The sequence below is a fragment of the Electrona antarctica genome (assembly GCF_951216825.1).
Source record: "Electrona antarctica genome assembly, chromosome: 9".
In the NCBI taxonomy this organism is placed as follows: domain Eukaryota; kingdom Metazoa; phylum Chordata; class Actinopteri; order Myctophiformes; family Myctophidae; genus Electrona; species Electrona antarctica.
The window spans coordinates 34,558,933-34,577,173 of NC_136790.1; the positions used below are offsets into that span (position 1 = coordinate 34,558,933).

An 18,241-nucleotide genomic window follows, 5' to 3' on the forward strand; every position below is an offset into this window, starting at 1 on the left:
AAACTTTGTGTTGTGCCACATCTTTCGTCTGTCTCCTTGGGAATTGACCAGAACCCATTCTTGTACTGAATTGCAGACCACTGATTGCCAATGTTTTGACTGATATATTTGAAATCAAGTTTCTATTTAAAACATATGGGCAAACAAATACATACAAATGTGTGTTTTAAACTTTCACCTATAATGACAAAATAGGGATATGAGGTTGAAAGTGCTTAAAATCCTGCATTCCCCCCACAAAAACAACTTAACAACAATAATAATAGCTTGAATTTATATAGCACCTTTCATGAACCCAAGGATAATTTACATAAAAACAACAAACAATGAACAACCCACAAACAGACAACCACACAAAACAACAAACTAGTTGCCATAAATCCCAGAGATAGTGTTACTGCAACTGGCCTCCTCATGAATTACACGTAGTGCTCAGGTAGAAGAGAGCCTCAACTAGTGCCAAACCTGGCCAATATACACAGTATTGGTTATTATATGACTTTTTTGATCGGTATCTGCAATTATTTCCTTTTTCTTTACAAAGTATCGGCTAAACATCAGTGGTCTCTCAAGATACTATAGATCGGGCTTTTTTATTTTTTACTAAACGGGTTCCCAGATTGAAACATCTGTTAGAAGTGGTTTAGGACTCTCCGAAATTATTATAATTATAATATTCTTATACATTATATATTATCTGACAACATTGCTATACCATACTATATTATCTTACACTATTACATTAATTATTATTGTTATTGCTACTACTTGTATTTGCCTGTATCTCCTTCCCTGTCTATTTCTTTCTTTCTATTGCCCCCCCCCCCCCCCCCCCCCCCCCCCTCTCTCCCCCGACAGGTTCGAGGCAGATGGCCGCCCACCCCAGAGTCGGGTTCTGCTTGACGTTTTTCTTCCTAAGGGGGAGTTGTTCGTTGCCACTGTCGCAATATTGCTTGCTCTGGGTGGATCTTTGTCGGTTTTCTGCTCTATATGTAAAGTGTCTTGAGACAACTTGTTGTGATTTGTCACTTAAATAAAATGTAATTGAATTAAAAAATGGACGGACGGGCGAACCGACAGAAAGAAAGAAAGAAAAAGACTCAAAATGTATCTCTCCTGACTGTGTATCCGTGCCAAATTCCCTGTGAGGTCGTAAACACTTTGAACCAGAACATGAATAACAGAGAATGCAGAGCGAGCTTTAATTTCTCCCGTTAATGGCCGACAGAGACATGATAAGTTCTCTGCCGTGAGCTATGCTGCTGTACCTTGGGTGTCTTCATACTCCTTGGAGTCTGGAGAGAGGTTGTTTAGGTAATCTGGAAAAAGAGGCAAATTAAATTAGCGAATCACAATAGCAAATCATAAAGTTAAGGCCACTAATGAAGTATAATCAAATATATAAATTAAGTATAATAATCAGTACAGTAATGGTAAGACAGTGTCCAGTTAGTCTAATAGTTATAATGATTAATGATTGAATAACTCTGTCAGTTGAGGTGAATGTCTCTTACCCACTGTTTCTCAAACAGTGGGTTAGAAGCCCATTTGTGGGTCGAAGAATAATTTTTGTGGGTCGCAGGTAAATATCCCCTTTTTCCGTTTCCTATATACAGTATCTTATTTCAAAAGATTTAAAAAAAGATTTTTTTTAAACAATTCCAACAAAAGTATTTCATAAATATAGTCAGAAAATGTTATAATTTCCATAAATAAATAAAAAAGAAGTAGTGAAAATAGCAGATCAACAATCTCACAACGAAGAAACGCGTTGTCAGCTTGTATACTGTATGCTACTTTCACTAGTTTGGGTCCCGGGCAAAAGTCATATTTCTCTTTTGGGTCTTGAGCTAAAACGTTTTGGAACCGCTGCTCTACGCCTATTGACCAGAACGTCTGTGAAGGTCAGTCGCAGGTGAAGACTCACCGGTGAGGAGCATGCGGTACTGAGCCACGCGAACAACCACCTGGAGGAGCTGATGTTTCAGAGAGATGTTCTCACCGGCTGGGCTCTGCTGCTGAGACACACACACATGCAACGCCTAACTCACATTTCAGCTGTGGTGGAAAGCAACTAAGCAAAGTACATTTACTTAAGTACAATTTTGAGGTACTTTTACTTTACTGGAGTATTTCCAATTGTTTATACTTTTACTTTTACACCACTAGATTTCACTCAGAGGCAAATATTGTACTTTTTACTCCATTACAATTATTAGAACACTGTATAGTTACTAGTTACTTTGTAGATTTAATTATAAGCTATTTTCATAAGCTTTTTTATTACACAGCTATGTGTGCCCGTCTGTCCCTGGGTCCCTGGGTCTGTCTGTCCAAGCACGAAAATAGCCTGGTTGGTTTTCACCATTTCTCAACCGTTTCGGACACGGAGCGGCTTGCCGGAAATGGCCTGGCCCCCTGGGTGCATTCCCCCCAGGGACCACCCAGGGACCCCCACACAGTAACTCTGTAATTTCTCGACCATTCCGGAACCGAGCCAGCCCCTTGGTTATACCAATAGAGGAGGTGCTTGTACCCTACTTTTCATGATTTCACAATCTCAATCCATAGGGTATAATAACATTATCACTTTACCTTTACATTCAGACACCACTACAAAATGGCGCAATCAATCACTATAAAGCCAAAGTGCAGTAACTACATATTTGGAGACAATGACATGGATAAACAATTACATCATGAACAGATATACAATTAGTGCAATATCCCAAATCGGTATGGCCTATTTGGCTGGCCAATTGAAACACTTTAAAGTGTTTTTAGCAGCTTGATTTTTTGCGTACTTACTGCACTTTGGCTTTGTAGGGAAGGATACTGTAGTGATTTCAGACCCAGAGAGAGAGAGAGAGAGAGAGAGAGAGAGAGAGAGAGAGAGAAGCAGTGGGAATAGAACATTATACAGCAAAGGGCCTTTCAGCACAATCACAGGTCAGTTGTAAAAGTGAAGGGACCAATAACAGAATGCTGGTCAGCACTTTTGCCTTGCAGAACATCAACTGTGTGTGTGCATGTGTGCATGTGTGCATGTGTGCATGCGTGCGTGCGTGCGTGCACACACACGCACACACACACATACACACACACACACACACACACACACACACACACACACACACACACACACACACACACACACACACACACACACACACACAAGCACACACACACAAGCACATACTCACAAGCACACACTTCAAGCGGTCACAAATCAATGCCACACTTCTGGCAGGGCAATATGTTGATGGGACAGGTACAGTAAAAAGACATGTGCATCGTCTAATTAGCCATGGTCAGCTTCTCTGCCCCCCTTCTGTTCTGTTCTCAGCATTGGAGAATATATTAAAGCACCATTTTAGCACAGAGGATAATAAAGTTGTTGATCATTCATAAATACGTGGCCAAACCAGTCAGTCTCAGACACGAGAAACGTGTGTGGATAGATGAATGTACTGTAATGCACATTGTAAAGCATCTTGGAGCAGAAAGTCTTTAACGCATAATGGCTGAAACAAATAATCATGTCAGAGTAGTAAACCCCAGGAAAAAGGTATGTCATATGTTCTATCAAATGGGCAAAAGCATTCTAAACTAACAGAGGTATGCTTAAACCAAAACAAATAAATAAACTTTCCTAAGCTATCTGAGAATATTGTCTAAACACAGGTCCCTGTAAAAAAAACTAGACACATAATGAAACAGATTGATGATCTTTAGTTCCATTAGATGTATGTTGGACAGGAGATGGCTGCTTTAAGCAGTCACACACCTGGCACTAACTCAAACTAATTGGACTGATGCACGCAGGATAAATCATTCAGGTCTTGACTCTATCTGTCTTTTTATATATTTCCAACCATGCGGCCATACTATACGCTGCTTGCCATGCCTTCGGTGTACAGTATACTGTGGTAGCCAGAGGATACATTTGGTCATTTCTGTATTTATTTAGGTTCACGTTCCATGTGCCCTTCAAACCTGTATGGACTGTATTGAGATGTGTGTAAAAAGATGTCTCACATGCTTCAGGGTCCAGCATTCACAGCCATTAGGAGAACAGACCCTACATTTGCCGATAAGAGGCTGAGCTTGATATGTTGTGGGAGGATTGATTTCCACACACACTGGCCAACCCGCTGGCTTAGTGTAGTGTAGTGTAGCTTAGGACTCGCACAGTAAACCAAACCAAGCATATCTGCCTCATCTCCTTGACTAGAGCACACTTTGTCTCTGTCATTATATTCACACGCACGCACGCACGCACGCACGCACGGGTCGCGCGCTCGCACATCAGGGAAAAAAGGTACAGTAGTCGACAAACTTTTCGTCGATGAAATCAACACTACTGACCTCAAACTGGCGGACGATGGTGGCGAAGGCAGGCGAGGTCCTGCAGCTGTCGTCCAGAAGGTTCATGCTGCGGTCGTAGTGACCGATGTACGTGGTGAAAACCAGGAACTCTGCCTTCCTGGCCAGGATGACATCTGCGATCCTCTGGTTCTCCTCCCTGAAGCCAGGGGGCAGCAGTGGGTGAAACCCAGTAGCCACCATGGGAGAGACATTTAACACGCACCAGGAGGCATGCACATGTAAAAGATGGATTGCCGCCGAGATGCGTACCGGTAATGCATGTATTCAGCGAAGCACTGCCTCGATGTAAAGCAAGAGAGGAGGATAACTGTGGTACTGGTAATGCCCTGTCCCCTCATGTGTGATTGATTCATGGTGTGTGTGTGTGTGTGTGTGTGTGTGTGTGTGTGTGTGTGTGTGTGTGTGTGTGTGTGTGTGTGTGTGTGTGTGTGTGTGTGTGTGTGTGTGTGTGCGTGTGTGCATGTGTGCATGTGTGTGTGTGTGTGTGTGTGTGCGTTAACACTGATTTTTCATATAATTGCAGGCCGGTGTCGCCCACTGAAAATAACCGATCTATAAGCGCTGTGAGCTTATAGATTGCCTAGTCTTTGATCACGACACGATGCACGTGAAACTATAAATCAGGCAACAGTCAGCTACTGTGTAGCACGGCGGAACATCAGCGACATCTCACCAGTTGCGGATTCGATTCTCCAGCTCGGTGAGGATCTTGCGGTGCAGGGAGTAAACATCAGGCAGCTCATTGAGGATCTCCCTCAGTCTCTCTTCATCCAGCACAGGGTCTCCCTCGTCCCCCACCGCGGCCCCCACCGCTTCCCGGAAGTCCTGTGTGGAAAATTAGCGTGACCGTGATTTTTGCCAGCTTGTCCCTATATGAAATTCAGGACACACTTTCACCTGGGTGGCCTCACGATGCTGTCCCGTCTCTAATGCAGATGTGGGCAGCTTTGATGATGGAGAGGTCCACTATATTTCCACACTCACTCCAGAGGGCCACATTGCATACACTGTCAGGCAAAAACCTCATATCTCCGTATTTTAAGTTTCTCGTAATGAATGCCATACTTTCTTCTTTCTATGTCACACAAAAGTAGCAAAAATAGCAGATTTACAAGCTCAAAATGTGTCGCACGGACTTGTAGATCTGCTATCTTTTAATTGGAATCCTGAAAAGTTATTGTATTATTTTATTTCAAATGCATTTAGTTTACTTATGTTAACTTTATGAACTTAAATATAAATAGATAAAATAAAATAAAATTGTAATGCTATAGTCATTAAGCTACTAAAATAGACTAATTAAAGTGGGTCATGTTTGCATGATTGGAATTGTAACAGCTGAAATATATCAGTATATGATATATCAGTATTCTGATATTAACCTGAGGGCCACATTATGGGAAGGCCATCTAATGGCACAACAATATTATTACCAAGAAAGGAGTTTGTGGGTAGTTAAAGCAAAGTTGTTCTTTACTTCCCACACACGCACGCACAGGGAGAGAGATTGGGGGGAAGACACAGCAAAGTTTGTCGGGATCGGGACTCGAACCCGTAACACACTATCATGCTGGATTACTAGCCAAGGTGCCTGGACCGCTAAGCCGGCCCAGGCCACCCCAACCAAATTCTAACACCAGCAATGAATGGAATTAATGAATGAAGGAAAATATACATAATCAATGAATGAATGCATGATTACCTAAACCAGCTACTGAATACAGCTCAGACCATGGTACTGAAGGAAGTTTTCTAATGGTTTCTACACACGTGTTTGTTGTATGTATTAAACATAAATCTTTAATATTCACAAATACTGTAAATTTAGTACTTACCAATACAATACAATTGTCATACTTTGTGATTGATTATTGGTTAAATGGAATGTCATGTAAAACACACAACATAAAACAAGAGAAATGCATGTATGCATATTGATTCTCTCATACACACATGCTGCCCCCCCCCCACCACCACCACATCGTAATTACTAAATGATTTGACTAATACACTCATATATCAAACTATATTCTACATCTCGAACATATTGCGATGCTGTCAGACAGTACCGTGCAATCTGTGATTCAAGACATTTATTTTTAGAGTGACTAATAGTAAATAACGTGAAGCAACCATGCAGTTATCTCCTCAGATAGATGTACAAAGTAAAGAACATTAGATAATTCCTTAAGAGCCGTGAGGGGCGTCTCTGTAAACAGACCGTAAATGTTCCATCAACTCAAGTGGGTGCCTTTTCAAAACCGTAGACACACAATCTATATTCTTGTGTCTCGTGTTTTCATATCAAATATATTTTTTTACTGTGAAGAAGTGGTGTTTTATCCCCAGGTTACGAGCAACAACAAAAGAGACGGAATGAGCAGAAAGAAACATTGGACTGGACTGAACCCAGAACCACTAAGCAGCATGTACGGCAGACAGAATATGAGGTCACTCCCAAGGCAGACATACCCTCAAGCTGCACTCAGGTCACTCCCATTCAAGACCAAGCAGAGTACAGTCAAGCTTTATGACTACTTCCATTAGACTCATTAATATGCCTGAGCTAGCCTCGTTGCTTGGCCCTATTCATTACTTTTATATTTACCTATGGGTAAGCATAGTTTAACAGTTTAAAACTAAACTCATACTGTATATGTTTAGAATCACAATCAACTTGTTGTCAGTCAATATGTTGTCTAGTCTAACACTTTCACACACAAATTAAGTTCTTAGTGGATAATTACAGTAATCTTTAACTACCGTAAGACTAAATCAAAACATACATATGCTGTTCATATGTCAGAGGAGTTACATTATATGAACGCTCTCTTATTGCATAACTCTACATCATATGTATCCATATTTCACATGCTCTACAACTGACCTCAGCTGAACACAGCTGACCAGCCAAACTAAAAGTGGTGCAGCATGGCTCTTGCTTAGCAAAGGAAACACACCTACAGTACAACATAATACACAGCTATGTTCTCCTCAAACAGTTATCAAAGTGAGCCTAAAAACAGTGGAACATACAAGGTGTCTGTCTGACAGTGACAATATAAATTACAAATGAATCATTTGTCACTTACTTCCTGAAGAAGCTTGAGAGCTTTCACGTGTCTGTGGACAGAGATAGATAAAGAATTCAAAATGACAGTGCATAAACAACGTGGTAGTAATAAGACTTAGTTAACGAACGGGAAAATATGTTTTATTATAGAACCATACTGGTGGTCTGCCATGTTTAGCCTATTGAGGACAACTCAATGACAACTGGACATTACCGCAGACCATTTTACAAAGCATACCAGTACTTTGATCAAGGAAGCCACTGGATTCTAAAGCTATTAATGGAAAAACTATATGTATGTATGTTAATTGTGATCGTAGCTCGCAGATTACTATGAAAACCTGCAAAACCTGTCAGTCCGTCAGTCAGTCCGTCAGTCACGCCTCCAGTCCGTCACACCTCGTGACGCGCTCCATATATGGCCGTCTCCAACTCTCCATATATGAAGGTCACAACGCCTCGTGACACGCTCCATATATATGGTTGTCAGTCCGTCACGCCTTGTGACATGTCGATCTGACCTCATCACGCTTCTAGCCCTCAGGGCGTCTTACTGGTATGTCCACAGCTGTGCACAGACAATGACATGACCGGTTTTGAATTTCAAGTGATAATGAACATGAATTGAAATGTCACTTACAGTCTCTCTGTATCCACCAGCTCTTTGGCAATGTAAAAGGCTCTCGATCGACCATCGGGCTGTAACCAATAAAATGACAGTATTCACTTGGGGTGTATCTATAGTGGATCTAAATCACTAGTTCTCAATGTTGGGTCCGGAGACCACCAATGGACCGTTATGGCTTATGGGTCTGTAACTCTAACTCTAGCCCTAACCACACCAAAGTGTCACCATGCAACTCCTTGGGTCCAAATGGTTGCAAGGAGTTAACACTAAAACCGTCTTGACCCTTTGGTGTGGTTAGGGCTTAAGTGTGTTTGTAGGCTACACTTTGTACACTCTCCATTTGTACACTAAGCGGCACTATGTAATTTTTTTTTAATTAATAAATTGTCCAATATGTATGGTAGAGTATGTTACAATACAACTTACAGTTGGAGGCCATCGATATTGTCCTTTTCTTTTTGCTGACAAATTGCAGGTTCAAATTCGGGATTGGACTTTTCAATAAACTCCCAGAAAATACACGAGGACGATCTCCGCCATTCCTTGGATGTTGTGAGTTTTATAACAAATAAGAAGTGGAGAAGTATTCAAAGATACGAGTCAATACTAAAAGTTCTGCATGGATATAATCGCCATTATACTATTTAACAACTGTCTGTGGGTTTTGAACAAATAAAGATTTGAAACAATAGCTTACTAAAATAACTAGTTTGGACATACAAGGTTTCCACCCGACAAGACATGCAATCTCAGAACACAGCTCTAATTACTCACCTGTTTATCATAAGTGCTCTCCACGCCTCCCTCCTCTTCCTCTGAGGTACGCCCTTGCTCTTCTTCACCCGCGGACTCCTTCCCAGCCTCTCCTGCAGCGCTAGCAGCCACAGAGCACACTGTGTAGGCACTGAGGAGTGAGGACAGGGTCACATGACATTAGCACACTGTGTAGGCTTCTGTGTAGGCACTGAGGAGTGAGGACAGGGTCACATCACATTATTACACCGTGTAGGCTTCTGTGTATAGGCACTGAGGAGTGAGGACAGGGTCACATGACATTAGCACACTGTGTAGGCTTCTGTGTAGGCACTGAGGAGTGAGGACAGGGTCACATCACATTAGCACACCGTGTAGGCTTCTGTGTAGGCACTGAGGAGTGAGGACAGGGTCACATGACATTAGCACACTGTGTAGGCTTCTGTGTAGGCACTGAGGAGTGAGGACAGGGTCACATGACATTAGCACACTGTGTAGGCTTCTGTGTAGGCACTGAGGAGTGAGGACAGGGTCACATCACATTAGCACACTGTGTAGGCTTCTGTGTAGGCACTGAGGACAGGGTCACATCACATCACATTAGCCAATTTCAATCTGGCGTCCCATTTCAAAACAATGTCATAAAGTAACAAAAGTAAGTAAAGAAAAGTAAAGTAAGTAAAGTCTAAAGTACTGTATAAAACAGGGCTTCAGTGGTTAATGAAATGTACCATACACTTGTAGAGACAGACAGACAGACAGACAGACAGACAGACAGACAGACAGACAGACAGACAGACAGACAGACAGACAGACAGACAGACAGACAGACAGACAGACAGACAGACAGACGCACGCACGCACGCAGCCACGCACGCACGCAGCCACGCACGCACACACACGCACACACACAGAAATACGAACTGTACTACACCGTCTAGCCTGTAGTTTAGCCCTGATGAATGCTAATAAAGTTTAAGCACTGCCTGCAACATTAATGTTAAATTAAAATCATCTGTTATGGAGAAGAGCAATGTAAATTTAAGAGTGATTCAACCATCTAGCAACATTGTGCTTCCAATGTGTGCTTGTATTTCAGTTTTCAAGACATCATTTAAGTTAATGGCTTGTATCGTGTGAATACTTTGTTCTCTCCATCTAGGAGAGGTAAATCAGAGAGATGAATCTTATTCAACCAATGAGATGAGCATTATGTACCTATGCTGATGTATCGCTCTAATAATAAAACAAATGTAGTGTTAAAGCATGCAAATGAAATGTAAGAACAAATAAAATAACCAAACAAACTGCTTATGTATCTTTGTACAGTAAGGACTGCATTATCTGCATAAGGATTATCATTATTATTATTATTTTATTTATTTCATAAATCAATGTCCTACTTCATCACACTCAAGTAGCAAAAATAGCCAATGTACAGGCTCAAAATATGTTGCTGTAGATCTGTTTTTGCTATTTTTTATAACGTCTAACAAGCAGCAAACTGCTACAGAGATACTTCATTCATTCATGCCTTCCCTTCATCACACCCATACTCGACAGAACCCGATTCAGAGACCACATCACAACTTCACTGGCTCCCAGTAAAACAGAATAGATTTCAAAATACTGATCATGTGCTTATAAATGAAAAATCTATCACTGAATGTTGTGCCAGTATGATTGTCATGCTTTACTGCAAGTGCCTGTGGATTTAGCAATGTTGAGGTGGAAATTAGCTACACATGATCAGCAGTTCAGATCTCAGTATAACACATATTGGTCCTTCATGGGTCATTAATGGTAATGGGATCCAGTTTTATTTGGGGTACCAGGGGGTCTTTAAACCACTTTCACCAGAATGTATGCTGAGTTTCCACGATTCTAGCCGTCAAGATATTTCACTAGTAGCACTAAGATAAACTCCTTACTTTCAGGCCATTCCAGCTTTTGGCTTTCAGGCACGGCTATATTGAATCATGGCCCCTGCCACTCTTCTTTTTGGTGTGAAGGCTTATGAGGCCCAAAGGCTATATTGAGAGTGATAAATTACAAACAAAGATATAAAGAAAAAGATGATTATTTTCTCTCTTTTTTCCCTAGGCTTTCTAGTGAGCCAATTTGTTCAGATGATACCACTGAAGCAGAGATGTGTTCTCTAATTGTGTCTGTGGGCAGAAACATATGCCACTAGCAACCAACCACTGGCAGTCTAGAAGATATTGCTTCACTATATTCTCAAATAAAATATGCATCAATGTATAGAATGGTGCTCATTCTGTCATAAAAAAGTCACTGAGAATGTCATAAAAATAATATCCTATTCTAGTAGTGGATTATAATACTAATTATAATATAATTTGCCCTGCCTGAAGTCCAGAAACCTAATATCTGCCTTTTACCAAAGGGGGATTCCCCATTGTGTGAGCGCTGTCTGTTCCCCACTACTTTAGTACAGTACATTAGTGCAGTGATTCACAACCTGGGGGTCGGGACCCAAAGGGGGTCCCCAAATGTTGGGGGTCCTTCAGATGACAGTGACGTGACAATTTAAGGACTTTTAAGACCTTTATAATACCTAAGAAAAAAGACCATTATTGCATCAAAAGTAATCAACAAACTATACTATAGAAACTGGTCAAACATTGGCCCAATTGTCCAATAATATAAGAAAAATTTGAAAAATAGACGATCTACAAGCTCTAACGCCTCACAGCGTCAAACAAAATGTTATGCCTCAACTCCTACATTCCAAGTGTTTGTCAGGGTGGTGGTCCAAGTTCAAATATGATTATTTTGGGGTTCATGGCTAGAAAAGGTTGAGAACCACTGCATTAGCGGAGCAGAGACAAACAACACCACAGCTGAACAAAATACTGTATCTTGTGCCAAAAGCTCACCATCTCTGCACCCAAACCTGATGAACTGGGGTCTTTCCAATTCATCCCAAACGTATTTTACTACAGAGAGCCTGGGGGCAGATCCAGCCATGAGCACGCCATCCCCAGTAAATCCACCTTTCCCTCAGACAACACATACAATCAACACAGCTACCCAATATACCATAACCATACTGTAACTGCAACCTCTAAGAACCTGTTTCAATCATTCAATTCAATAACAGCACAGCAGCTATTTTTTGCCCAAATCCTGGCTGTCATATCTCTACAAACATGAACGTTTAACATTGCATCACAGTATTTTATGTTTTCAAAATGTAAAGCTAAAAGTTGCCACTCCGAGCTTGTAGATCAGCAATTTTCGCCAATTGACAGACACAGTTGTAGAAGGAAGTAGATGTGCACTTTATGTAAACAGATGCCAGCCAGGTCAGGTCATTTTTGTAAAGACCTGGCAGACCTGGTCTGCCAGGTCCACGTTGGCGTTTTCGAAAAATTGATGTTACTGTTGTCTATGCATTTGATGTATTACCTCGTGTTTTCCTTGCTTACTGTAAATCGCTCTGGACTATAATCATAGTCTATAGGCTATAGTTTTTACATAGAACAGTATTTCACAGTTTTTTGGGGGGGCCAAAACCAGTAAAATGGTAAACATGCAACAGAAACAAGCCTGGTTGTAAACAAAAGCTGACTAGAGTACAAACCAACACTAAGATTGTATCTCACCACCCCACTTCTCCCTGATTGGCTAAAGGGAAGAGCAATGACTCCAAAATGCTCCGACTATTAATCATCCTGAGAGGTGTGTATGATAGGGGCTGTGTGCAAGCAGCATGCAGGGGGAGGGGTTCATGTCTGCATGCCTGTATGGGAGATCACAGAAGGTACCGTAACACACACTGTATGGGAGATCACCAAAGGTACTGTAACACACACTGTATGGGAGATCACAGAAGGTACCGTAACACACACTGTATGGGAGATCACCAAAGGTACCGTAACACACACTGTATGGGAGATCACCAAAGGTACCGTAACACACACTGTATGGGAGATCACCAAAGGTACCGTAACACACACTGTATGGGAGATCACCAAAGGTACTGTAACACACACTGTATGGGAGATCACAGAAGGTACCGTAACACACACTGTATGGGAGATCACCAAAGGTACCGTAACACACACTGTATGGGAGATCACCAAAGGTACCGTAACACACACTGTATGGGAGATCACCAAAGGTACCGTAACACACACTGTATGGGAGATCACCAAAGGTACCGTAACACACACTGTATGGGAGATCACCAAAGGTACCGTAACACACACTCAAATCTATTCACACTCAAGACTATTCATTTACAGCAAGTGTAACATTCACATGAACACCCCACTCCAGATTGTAGAAACGTCCACAGCCTATATTATAATTTCCGATTCAATATGATGTCTCTACAATGTGAATAGTTATTGCATGTACTGAGTTAGGTGCGCGCGTGTGCGTGCGTGTGTGTGCGTGTGCACACATACACCCCCCCCCCCTAACATCTGGTCCCTGGGAGCCTAATATATGTTTGAGTACAATACAATAAGGAAGGTATACAGTATTTCACTCTGTTTACACCCTGCCCCCTCCTACCACACACACACACACACACATGCGCACACGCACACACGCACACGCACACGCGCACGCACACACACACACACACACACACACACACACACACACACACACACACACACACACACACACACACACACACACACACCACAATCCATGCCTGTTGTGGTCACCGCAGCAAGGGACCCTCTTCTATAATAAATAGTTATAAATCCTCTACCCCAGGGGCATAGTATACACACCCAGTGGCCAAACAGTAATAAAAAAGACTACTGCTCAGTATAAAAGGTGGCAGGGATCACTAATATTGCCTCTAGGAGCATCCATCCATGTTGGGAGGTACTCTCATGCATTCTATCTTCCTTTCCTCTTCCCTCAAACGCACGCACGCGTGCACGCGCACACGCACACGCACGCACACGCACACACACACACACACACACACACACACACACACACACACACACACACACACACACACACACGTACACACCAAGAACACTTTAGGACTTCCTGGATTTAGAAGAGTATGGTATCCAACTATCCATACCTTTCAGGTTCCTGTTCGGTTTTGCTCTCAAACCCCGGGAAGCTGCTCATGTCCACATAACCGTCCGTCTCGTTGGCGGACGACAGTCCCCGCATGGGGTGGTCAAAGAACTCAATGAAAGCCCCCTGCGGAACGGGCCTCTGGCATGGCACCTGAACGGGCCTCTGGCATGGCACCTGAACATTCTCGTAGTCGGAACTGATGGCGGGAATGTTCTCGTAGTCCGAGAGGCTGGCGTTGGGGAAGGAGATCGAGCGGGGCTTCGTCAGAGGAAGAGGAGTGAAGGCCACACGGGAGCGGTCCTCAAATGACTCCACGCGGCCAACGCCCCGATTGAGAAACGCGATGGAGCCCCCTTTTCTCTTGCCGTCTTTGTAGAACAGGAAGACTGAGGGGCTCTCCGAGGCTGCCGGAGGCTTGGCGGCGGAGTGGCCATCGAGCTGCGGAGACTCTCTGGCACCGCGTCTGTCCGAGGCCCACCCCAGCCTGCTGGGGGCGCTGTGGAGGCCGGGCTCCGATGGGGGCCTGCAGGACGAAGGGTTGACGTCCGCTACAGGTTTACTTCCCGTCTTCCTCCTGAACTTGAGCATCAAGAAGCGCTTGAAGGAGGATTTCTTCTTGTCTTTCTCATGGGAGTCGGTCTCAATGAGGAGGGACGGGGAGCTCTTGGTGATGGGCCTCTTGGTGATGTAGGCCAGCTCAAAGGGGGGAGGGATGTCCACCACGGACGTAGGTGTGGATGGAAGCGGCGAGCGCTGGGAGAGGCTGCTGACGGAGGAGCTGATGACGTAATCGTCCTCTCGCTCCCTGCCCCTGTACGCGCCCAGAGGTGCGTCCCGTCCCTCCATGGAGAAGGAGCGGGGGTACATGGACACACCCGGAGGCCTGGAGTAGCTCTTGCTCCTGGGCATGTTTAACAGAGGGCTGCTGCTCATCGCCGGTCCCATTTGGCCAAATCCCCCCAAGTACAGCTTCTGAAAGTTGACCTGAGAGCCTCTCTCACGTGGGGTCACATAATACGGTACTTTGGCCGACAGCGAGCGGGAGCGCATCACCATGGCCGACCGTCTGTCCAATGGGAGGATATTCTCGCCCTCTGAGTCGTGCCCCGCCTCCTCGTAGACATGCTCGTCGCTAAGGTCCTGCTCTGTGTCCGTGGTGGTGTCAACGAGGAACGGCACGATGTGACCCTCCAGGTCCTCGTCATCCCTGAAGACGTCAGAGTCATTTGGGGAGAGCAGCCGGCTTCCTGACATATGAGTATATGTCAGGAAGGTGCTAGCCTCTCTGGGCACTGAGACAGATACCAGCCTTAACCTCGACTGGGAGTGAACCAAGAAAGCCTCTGCCGCGTCAGACTGGCATTCTTCACTTTGGACAGAGCGTTTCTGACAAGGTCTTTTTGCATGTTTGTCACTGCTGTCCTCCAAATGATTTCCTATGTCCACGTAATCTTCAGAGGACATGCACTCTATCTGTGCATTGTCTACAGAATCCTCCTCACTAATGGCCTCATATTCACAGAGCGATGCTGGATGTCTGTTTGCCAGTGAATATCCCTGCTCATTTTCAGGTAGTTCATGAGATTTGTCATCTGTTGGGCTCGACAATGTCTCTATAATGTCCTCAGAAGAGATGTAATAAGGCTCAAGGGGAGGAGAAACCTCTATGCAGAGATGTCCATCATCTGCGTTTAAGAGCAGTATTTTCTGCCCATGAATAATGGAAGATATATGAGTGTGCTGCTCATCATTGACAGAGTACGTCTTTAAGCCTCTGGCTTTTTCCTTGCTTTCATGACTAGTACACATCGCCTTCAGGGAATTACAAGTGATGCCACAATCAGTAAAATCGGGTGATCTCTCTTCTGCCTCCTCTCCCCCCAAGAACGATTCCTGTCTGGTGTTTTTATTCTCACTGGGAACAATAACAGGTTCCTCTGTGAGAGACTCGGCTGAGACATCTGCCGTGGACTCCTCGTTCTGAATCTTTCCACCCTCTCTCTTCTCACTGTCCTCCTGCCTAGGTGCTCCATCATAGGAGCAGCAGCCTGCCTCATCCTCCTCGGTGCTGATAACAGAAAGGTCCCCGACTGAGAGGCCATCCGTGTCGGCTAGTGCCTCGCCTGCGTCACAACCCCCAGCATCACTGACTTCCATTGCTTCCAGAGAGTTTGCCTCCTCTGTTACACTGGTGTCAGATAATCTCCAATTCTCCTCCGTCTCCTGAATTGAATATTCTTGCAGTGCACTCAGCTCTTCTTCCTCCTGCTCCCATGAGACAATCTGTCCTGAGCTGAGGCTGTAGATGCCAAACTGTAGCTCCACAGGTGACCTGGCCTGGATAGTCTTGTTCAGAGAGTCCTCTGGTTCATTCTCTTGATCCAGCTCCTCATCCGAAGGCAGTAAAGACCCATTAATGCACTCTTCCTGGGTGCTTAGATCCACAGGGTCCCTCCCATTAAAATCATGTAAAACCTTGGGTTTAGGGGCTATAGGCGGTTTGGGACCCCTGGCTGCAGAAAAGGCTCTTGACATGAGAGGGGAAGGCAGCTTGAGGCTGGCGTGACAAATGAGTCTTGGCTTCGGCGCAAGGGGAGGCTTGGTGTAGTCTAAAAGAACAACAGGAAAAGGAAATTGTAAGATTACAGTTTAAAATAACCTATGGATATTTGTACTATTGGATCTACTGAGCTCTGCAACTGTCTAAATATTCTGAGCTACATGCTACACACAGATACATTTGCAATTTGCAATTACAGTTACAGATAAACAATTATTAGTAAAATGCCATGATTAAAATATGTTAAAATGTAGGTGTTGGAATAATAATCCTAAATACAAAAGTTGTGTAAGAACACAATTAACACAGAAAGGACTAGTCATGCTATTCTACAGTCTCCAATTTTTACATAAAATAGGATAAAGTACCTGGGAACTTGATTTTTAACTGTGCACTCTTTGAGAAGCACAACCTTCAACAATAAGGGGTTTCCCTGACTCACTTCCTGTGATTCACTGGAGAGAAACCCTTTTTAGACTATAGTCTTTACTGATACAAAAGACAAGGTCGGAACAAAAAACAAAGGACGAGATTTGTACGGTATGCTGTACTGTATGTAAGCATTCATTTACATAGTCTAAGTTCTGAACATGCACTGACATCATCCAAGACCAATACTTCTTGGTTCAATAATTCATTGATGGCAGAGTTCACACACTATCACTTGATGTGATCAAGATTTAAAAGTGTATGAATGAAAATTGAATAGGAAGATGACTTTGGTTTCAGGATATTTGATGACTTTTTGTGGCCAAAATGAAATATGACCGGGGACAATATAGGCCTATACTATTTCTTTACATTTCTTCACAACACTTGAACTGACCATTTGAATACAAAAAAACATGATTTATACACACACACACACACACACACACACACACACACACTGTCACACACACGCATAAGTGCACGCCCTGGTATTCCTAAAGTAACCATAAGTAATTATGCTTAAACGGTTAAACTAACCTAACTATCCTAACCTTATAAGCTCAGTAAAACTGTCTAAACCGGCCTATAAACTTAACCCATATGCCTAACCCTAAACTTTTTATAACCTTATTCTCAGTAAAACAAAATAGGCCGCCGCCTACCACACCCGCGGCACCGAGCGGTCGGCGTGAGTTCGGCGGAAAAAATCGAGGGGCGAGATGGTTTAGGGGCGACCTTTATAGGCCTACCTGATACCATTCTGTAGGCTATAGCTGTCGCTGTGGCTTAGGCTAGATATTGACTTTTGCCTCATTGCAATATCAATTACAATAATAGCCTAAATCAATAGTCAATGCTGTATTTAGTCCAATTCATTATCGTCTCTTTCTCAGTTCTGTTCTCTCTGTAACTTTATTAACTCTCAATTTTAAAAGCATAGTTAGTAGCTACCATGTGTCAAATTGTGTAGACCTCACATTTCAATATTATTATGAATTCTTACCTGTAGTCATTTTAGTGTCGCAACCATGACCAGCTTCACAGTTGTTCCCAAAAATCTGTAACTCTGGTATAAGTAACCCACTGACGACAGATGTGCGCTCTCCTCGACTCTTCCGAGTCCTCCTGATTCCTCTTGTTAAATGAAGTGGTTAGTCTGTAGCAGCAACAACACTTGCCCTTCCTCACTCTGTGCTGCTCCGCTCGCTGACCGTGTGTGTGTGCAATGTGCATGGTAGGCTACAGTAGGGAGGGTGGCGGTGCGACTGCAGAGCAGAGCCGCTCCTCAGTCCTCAGAGTTTCCTCTTTGGTAGAGAATAGATCT

General features: G+C 43.5%; 1 protein-coding gene across 1 annotated transcript in view; it reads right to left on the reverse strand.

The window, feature by feature from the left end:
- fgd5b (FYVE, RhoGEF and PH domain containing 5b) overlaps positions 1 to 18,039 on the reverse strand; it is a 39,410-nt gene extending 21,371 nt beyond the window's left edge. Inside the window, exons 1-9 of the mRNA XM_079509971.1 lie at positions 17,921 to 18,039; positions 13,924 to 16,534; positions 8,865 to 8,994; positions 8,103 to 8,161; positions 7,482 to 7,512; positions 5,063 to 5,214; positions 4,369 to 4,525; positions 1,928 to 2,018; positions 1,269 to 1,319 (exon numbers count right to left, since the gene is read on the reverse strand). Of these exons, the coding sequence (XP_079366097.1) occupies positions 1,269 to 1,319; positions 1,928 to 2,018; positions 4,369 to 4,525; positions 5,063 to 5,214; positions 7,482 to 7,512; positions 8,103 to 8,161; positions 8,865 to 8,994; positions 13,924 to 16,534; positions 17,921 to 17,930 (3,292 nt within the window). The 5' untranslated portion in view covers positions 17,931 to 18,039. The remainder of the gene's footprint in view (positions 1 to 1,268; positions 1,320 to 1,927; positions 2,019 to 4,368; positions 4,526 to 5,062; positions 5,215 to 7,481; positions 7,513 to 8,102; positions 8,162 to 8,864; positions 8,995 to 13,923; positions 16,535 to 17,920) is intronic.
- Between the last annotated feature and the right edge of the window lie 202 nt (positions 18,040 to 18,241).